The sequence below is a fragment of the Lepisma saccharinum genome, chromosome 7, assembly GCF_977018435.1.
Source record: "Lepisma saccharinum chromosome 7, izLepSacc3.1, whole genome shotgun sequence".
Taxonomy (NCBI): domain Eukaryota; kingdom Metazoa; phylum Arthropoda; class Insecta; order Zygentoma; family Lepismatidae; genus Lepisma; species Lepisma saccharinum.
Genome location: NC_139235.1, coordinates 22,408,626 through 22,416,576, shown reverse-complemented (window position 1 = coordinate 22,416,576; position 7,951 = coordinate 22,408,626). Strand labels below are relative to the sequence as shown.

General features: G+C 39.9%; 1 protein-coding gene across 3 annotated transcripts in view; it reads left to right on the top strand.

Annotated features, from left to right (window-relative positions):
- The first annotated feature begins 3,961 nt into the window (after positions 1 to 3,961).
- LOC145989765 (MBT domain-containing protein 1-like) overlaps positions 3,962 to 7,951 on the top strand; it is a 65,892-nt gene continuing 61,902 nt past the window's right edge. For 2 of the 3 annotated variants that reach the window (XM_083125075.1, XM_083125074.1), the window contains exon 1: positions 3,962 to 4,083. In XM_083125075.1, the coding sequence (XP_082981201.1) occupies positions 4,011 to 4,083 (73 nt within the window). In that variant the 5' untranslated portion in view covers positions 3,962 to 4,010. Of the gene's footprint in view, positions 4,084 to 4,200; positions 4,423 to 7,951 lie in introns of those variants that run through there. The other variant, XM_083125076.1, reaches the window with a different exon arrangement.

The following is a 7,951-nucleotide window of genomic DNA, read 5'->3' as shown; positions in this document are numbered from 1 at the left end:
TCCAATTCAAAGAAGGAGGGTGGAATGTTCCATGGTCATTTCCAGGAAACACCAGGCTCCCTTGACAAGGCTTCGGTCAGCTTGGGAAGGGGCACTGCCATCTGGAAAATGTCAAACTGACCTCTCGCCCTCCTTCCAGGGAGACATACCGCAAAGTGTTGACAGTTCAGCGTTTGAATACCTAAATAAATATTTCTTAAATACGTTACAGATTTGTAAATTCAACCTACAAGTCAATGAAATTTAGATTGCGTTGCATTTTCCTTTCCATTCCGTCATGTGAAAAATGTACGCTAAAAGTAAGGGAAGAAATTCAAAGATACAGGTTTGTCTCCTTGTAGTGAATTGTGTTACTATGGTTAGCAACACTATTTTCTGTAACTTAGTCGAGATGGATGATTTTGGAGTGGTAAAGAAGAGAACAGTCAAATGCCTTAGAACTTATATTCCTTTCCCGGATTCTCTGGAGTAAGAGAACGCGTTCGCGTTCTTGGCGCATGTTGAAGGGTGTGCGCCTCGTCCAATGACCGCGCGGAGGGGAGGGGCATCCACGGGAGGGTGCGATTCGACTGCTCATTCTTGGTCCAGTAGTTCCGTAGTAAACATGTCAGCTCGGAAGTCTAGGGGAACTCTGCATTCAGAAGAGCGCCGCATAGTGTTGAATGTGTTCGAGAACCTATTTGAACGAGGTGGTAAAACAGTACATGAGAGTGTTTTGAGACAGAGAGTCCCAAAGCTGTTGGTACATATTAATCATCTATTAACATTATCGACCTGTAAATATCAAGTACATACAGTCCCTATTAGTTTATTTATGTTAAACTTATACAATATTCTAAATTCTTTGGCAATCTGGAAAGGTCATTATCGAAATATTGCTATTTGATGTTGCTCGAAGTTTTTTTGTTTGTTTGTTTGTTTGTTTGTTGCAGTTTCTGTTACTTATCTCTTTTGGGGGAGGGGGCAAGTGCCTCTGTGTACCCTGTTATAGCTGCCAATGCGACACAATATATTAAAAATTTTTCCCCTCTAGGATTAACTCCCCCCCCACATAAAATTTTTGACTACGGGCCTGACTGGCCATTGTTGAGAATAAGATAAGAAATTGGCAGCAGAAAGCGTTTAGCTTTATGGACGTTATACCGCGCAGCACTTCGTTGCTTTCATCCCGCACCCTTCCCCACTCAGTCTGGCCCCGCCCACAAGGTTACCCCTCTGCGCGTCGCTACTCCAGAGAATCCGGAAAAGTAGTATAGGTCAATCTTAGTGTAGCATGTCAGTTCGTGTGTTGTCGTTCTGCTTAGTGTAACAATGTCTGAAACTTTACTACAAAACTGGCTGAAGAAGTTAGAGAAAATGAAACCAGGCAAAGAGAAACCGAAAGTGGTGAGTAGAAAAGCAGTGGCACTATATGTAGGCACAATTTCTTTCAACGGATATTCATAAAGTACCAATATAAAATTTACTGACCGAGTATTCGATATAAAACGGATTAGACCGTTTTCTGAATACCGTGCGTCATGTTGCCTCGGACTGTGAATGCTTGCTAATAAACTGAAGTTGCCTGTGTCACGTGTGAACTACCATGTCGCTTGTCACTTAGTTCTGAACGCTCCCTCAAGGGAGCTTGCAGACCAAAGCGACAGGCGAGTAGCGACAAGCAACAGCTTGGAATCGAACACTCAGTAAATGTGACCCCCCGAACCGAAGTAACACGACAAGGTGTTCGTGTTCTCTATCGCTGAAACTTAATATCGTGCATAGCGTATCCTCTGTCTGCTAGTTGGTAGTGCATACTATGGGGTGAATATTTGCCTATATACGGAAGGAGCTCGTGTTGATCGTAACTTCGGTGCAAACTCCCCATGCGGCTTGTCGCCTGTCGCTTGTTGCTTTGGTCTGAAAGCTCCCTTAGTGTACGATGGATAAAAGAGTTGATTGAAGGCAGAAAAACAACAAAGTATATTTCATTCTCTACCTGTTGGTAATTAACAAACATTATATTAAGTACTAGCTGATTGCCCGTCGTTGCTCGGGTATTTATTTATCCCAATCTTCTATTAAACAGGAAAACATTGAATTCTAACTATAGTGTAAAATTAACTTGGAGTTGAACGGCATTGGGAGTGTCACTATTCATCTTAGCGACCCCGAGAACTATTGATTCCACACTAATATCGGTCTTTTTTTTTTATTATTTTTACATTTCACCCCATTCCCACCCCACCCCTAGGGGTGCCAGGGTTGTTGAACGGCATTGGGAGTGTCCCTATTCATCTTATCGACGCCGAAAACTATGGATTCCACACTAATATCTGTCGTTTTCGATTATTTTTACATGTCACCCCTCCCCACCCCCATCTCCAGGGCTGTCTTACCCCCACAGTATTTCTTCCGAGATTTCAATTGATACGCGTACCAAGTTTGGTTGGAATCGCTCCAGGCATTTGAGAGTTATGCCGGAACAAACATACACACACACACACACACACACACACACACACACACACACACACGCACGCACGCACCCCCCCCCACACACACATACACCCATTTTTATATATTAGATTAATGTCCTTATGGTTAACGAACCTTATTTATTCTCACTATACAGTGAACAATATATTTTAAGGTTTTACCCACTTTCGGGAATAATATTTTGTGAAGTCTTCCAGTTTTAACTTTTGTTGGCATAATATCCTGCATTACTTTTACGAGACGAGACGAGACGGGACAGAACCCTTCGAGACGAGACAAACGTATATTTTCGAGACGAGACGGCATTTTAACGAGACGGGACGAGACAGACCAAAGTCTCGTCTCGTCTCGTCTCGTGGGCAACACTAATGGCTACCCGCCTAACATCGTCGACGGTCGAGGAGCAGCGTTCCGTGGTGCGGTTCTTCTGGGCTGAAGGCAAGACACCGACGGAGATTCACGCGAGGATGAAGCTGGTGTATGGAGACGACGTCCTGTGCCGCAAAGCCATTGGGAATTGGTGTCAGCGGTTCAAGGCCGGTCGCACCAGTGTCACGGACGAGGAACGGTGATGTTCACTGTCTTCTGGAACATGTTGGGGGTAATGCTGGTGGATTTCATGCCTGCTGGCGGAACAATCAACGCAATGTCCTACACTGCCACGCATACCAAGCTACGCCGTGCCTTGCGTGACAAGCGACAGAGTGACCACGTCCGCCTCCTTCACGACAACGCAAGGCCACACGTCGTCATGGCGGTCAAGGAAAAAATCGCTCGGTACGGCTGGGAAATCATGGAACATCCGCCATACAGTCCAGATCTGTCGTCCTCTGATTACCACCTCTTCGGCCCTATGAAGAAGGCATTGTCTGGCCAGCACTTCTCGTCTGATCGTGAAGTGCAACATGCTGTGTGGCAGTGGTTGCAGCAGCAGCCGACGACGTTCTATGCCACTGGCATATCCAAATTGGTGTCACGGTGGGAAAAATGCATTGCCGTCGGTGGTGGATATGTAGAAAAATAAGTAACGAACTGCTACTCCTGCACACCTATTGTCGTCTTGTTTGACCAATAAATTGCTGTGAAAAAAATCGTGGAACCGACTTATTGCTCGTAAAATGTGGGGCAAACTAAGTCTGGAAGGGCCAGGGCCCTCCGTCCCTGGTTTCGGAGCCCTCCCGGTACCTAACGTCAGTGGCGTGCCCCAAGCCGAGTTTTGTGTGAGGATTATAACCCGACCCTTTGGGGTAGTATTCCTTTAAAAAAAAAAGGGGAAAAAAAGCATGCCAAAATTAGGGCAGACTACCCCCTCCTTTTCGAAAATCCTGGGCACGCCACTTCCTATCGTATTCGTATTCACTCTTCCCTAAATAGAAAGAGTTCGTGATGCATGTTCTTTATTTTACTTGAAAAGTTGAAATTGAAATTCACATTCGAGCTACTGTCATCTTGTCTGCAGACTTCGTTTTTTCTTTCGGTTTATTTTCAAGCAAACTTCCGCGGGTGAGCAACTGAACTGAGGATTGAAGGAAATGATACACAACAATTTCCAACAATATCAAGCTATGCTTAATTCTGGAAATTCTGAGTGGCTATTGCGATACAGTAAGCATTAAACGTTACATATTTTATATGTAGGATGTTTGTTCGATGCATATGAATTCCATTTCATAATATTTTTGTCTGTAGTGCACCTGATTAGCGTAGTCGGTTATGTGCAGGAGACGAGCTTGGACGAAGCATCTTGCTGTCACAAAGTTTGTGCGTCTTACGCCGAACTACTGTTGAACAGAAGATAATGTTTTGTGCAAAACAATATAGTTATTGCTAACAAGAACTGCATATGATGATTTTTGATGTTAGATAACATAAAGTCACGTGGCTTTATTATTTTTTAAGGGAGTAAAATTAATTCCTTTGTCATGGAAATGGCGACTGGGGACGGTACGTATCTCGTATTTTGCTTTGTTTTTTCTGTTTAATCACGAATGTTTGGTTTAATTTAATGTATCGTGCTTGAGTAAACTTGTACAGTTGTTGATTCGTTCATTAATTTGAAGCTAAATGAAAAACTTTTATCATATGCTTCACTCGGAAAAGAATACAAATTGCTTCACTGCAAATTGATTATCATTGATGACTCTATCGAAAAGATACTTGGTTGTCTCCTATTCACAACTGTGCGTTTCCACGTATGTGTCATCGATTGAAGATATTTCTCATATTTTTATAACCTGTTAGCGTCATTTGATATCGATGAAAGGTCTTGATACACAAGAGGATAGGCTCGTAAACACCCCATATTGATATTTGTAATCAATAGCAAGTGTTGTTTCCTTTCCGATTGCATCGTACGTTTGCTACGGTTATTGTAATTGCACATTAAACAGTTTTCAGCGCTATTGGAATAAACATTAAGTAAACCAGGTTCCTTCAATCCAGGTCTACAACACTAAAACCATAGTAAAAATAATGTTTCATGATTAGAACTTGTCTGATGTTATCAACACATTTCTAATAATAACGCGTGAACTATTAGGGTATCTTCCCTAAGTATAGTATGTACAAACAACAGATTTTGATGTGGATTATTAGGCACAGTGAGTTATCACATGATGTTTAGGTATTTAAAGAAAAAAAGAACGCATGGATTGGATTCATAAGCATATTTGGCTTTCTGGATTATATAAGTCTTGATTGGCTGAAATGATACCGAACTCATTGCAGAGTCGGATCTCGGATAGCTAATTTATAGAGTATAAATAGAATACAAATATGTTACAAAGAGATGAATGTTTTTTCTCTGTAAAATACCATACTCTTAACCAGGATAGTTTGGTTAGGCAGGCTTGATTACATTGCCATATTATTTTCTTACTTTCTCCATCAGAAATGCACACAAGAATAGAGTTGATTGGATTGTCTTGGTGTTTTTGTGCTTCTTGCTCTTTATATGTTCGTAAAGCTTTATTTTTATCACTGCCTTGCACTGTACATTGTATTGTGATGATATTACATATCTTGCTGATATATTCTTACGTAAGTTTATGCAGTGGCATGCCATATGCTTGGTTGGAGGTTTAAAAAAATAGTAATTTTGTTTAAATGCAAACAGAAGATCATAAGAGTACAATCTTCCCCTATTAGTTTGGTAAATTGGAGTTAAGTCCCTCTGGTTCTCACATGATGATTTGCACTCCACTACTGATGGCCATTTGCATATTGACATTAGACCCATAAAACACTAAAAATAAGACAAATGTGATCAAGTTGCACAAAATAATGTTAATTTAAGATTATTTTCCCTTGCTTTGAAATTTGATGCTATACTAAGTGGTGCAGTTATTTTGATACAGAGTGTATATTGGGATTGCAGTACTAGTAGCAGTAATCATGTCTACTTTCTGTCTGATGTAAGCAAAGACATGTTGCTTGTGAGAAATCCTATTGATTGTTTGAATGGCAGCTGTGTAGGAATATTGGTTTTTTTGATAATGCCATACCACTCAACATAGTTGGTATGTAGAAATTGTGAAATCTTATGTTATGAGCTGTACAGCTACAACTAATATACTCATGGCAGAACTAACACATAGTAAAGGACCTATTTCTGGGCTATTGACCCACTGTATCCCCTCGAGAATTACGTTTTTTAATCGACATATTTCGATGTTGCATAAAATATATATTGGTTCCAGTATGTGGAAAATGCAAATAACTGAGATATTTGATCCCAAAGAATGGCCCTTGTAAGTAAAAACCTTCCATCTCTGAGTATTTTTGCTGCTTTTTATTATTAAAAACTAGTTGTATGCACACTCAAATAGCCAAAGAACATGTTCAAAAGTACACACCATTAAACTTAGCACTCCCAACCTAACAATAACGTCGAAAATTGCTATGAGCACCAATCCTGACACTCCTAACCTAACGACGTAAAATTATAAAAACCAATAAATGTAACATTCATAATGATTTCACTTCTATTTTGGTTTCATAAGTTTACAGTCCTTCGTGTTTGATTAACTGGAGCGAATTTACAATACCAGACCCCTGCCGATTTTTGTAATATTTCGCATACTCACTAATTGAGGCCTTCTAATCACGAATTTGAAGTTAAAATTTGGGGGTCGTGTGTAGAAATTGCAAAAGAAGTGAAATTAAGTGGTCCACGATCGGAACAGAAACCCTGGATTTCTCCACGAAAACAATGGTTATTTTAATATTTTACGTTTCAGAACAAAATTTTAACTATGTTTGCCTAACCTAACGTAACCTAACCTACCGTGAATGGTTTGTGGGGCACCGTAAAAAAATGTCAGTTTCGTAGCACTTGAGCGACAAATTTTAACTACACAATCGTGATCAAGTGTCCTAAATTATTGACTATGCGAAATATGAACGAATGCCTTGTATTATTATTATGTACCCAACTAAAAGTTACTAAAAAGAACTTTATTTCTTACCTTCAAAGTCGCCATCTTCCTCACATCATGCAGATTACTGAACGAGTGAACGCTACTTTGAACAAACATGGTTTCCATGCTTTGGTTATGTTTAGGAATATTCCATCATTTGTTTATGGTTGTGTGAAACTTTTCCATCGGAAAGTATCGTTTTCACACTAATATTATTTTCTATAATAAATACAGATTATACATTCTTGATATTTTTTACGGGATTCTGCGGACAAAAGATAGGAGTTTCTGGTCCTATTTTTTTAAATTTTCTTACACAAAAATAGGGTGTGATTATTGTCATGTATCTTTTTACCCCAAATATGAAAAGCAAATGGGGTAATAAGATACAAATGTCTATTACCCCTTGCTTTGGGCAATAATAAATAACACATTGATTTCTCATCATGGCAAGCAGAAGTCATCTCAAAAAGACAGTGAAACGGATACTATTATGCCATTTACTATGGCATCAGCTGGTATGTGTGACGAGTTACTATATTCACTTGAGCAAAGCCCTCAAGCTGTTCTGCTTCACGTGTACTTTACTTCACAACAACACATTTCCACAACCTAAAGAAATGGAAAACGTTCATAAACGATACAAAATATTTCACTCCCTTGAGGGGTTACAGAGGGTCAAGTATACCAGTATTTCTCGGAAGTGTTACAACTAGTCAAGGGTGGTAAATTATCATTAAAGGAATTTTTTTGTTATTTTTTTTTAAATTTTAGTAGCACAGTTGTGGAAGTGTTCCTTGCATAATCACCTGCAGGGGGGGGGGGGCTGAGGGGACACTTCCCCACCGGGTCATTCCATGTCAAGTGAACCAAATTTTGGTCAATTTGGAACGTGACCATCTCTGATTTTATTCATACTTAGTTGTTATGAAGTACCACCCAAGGTAGGAAAAATTGCAGATTTGTATCTGTTGTAGTCCTCCAGTTAGAACCCCCTGAAATATGGAAAAAATAACAATTTTCAGCACTCGTGCAATCACAAAAAAACTCATAAA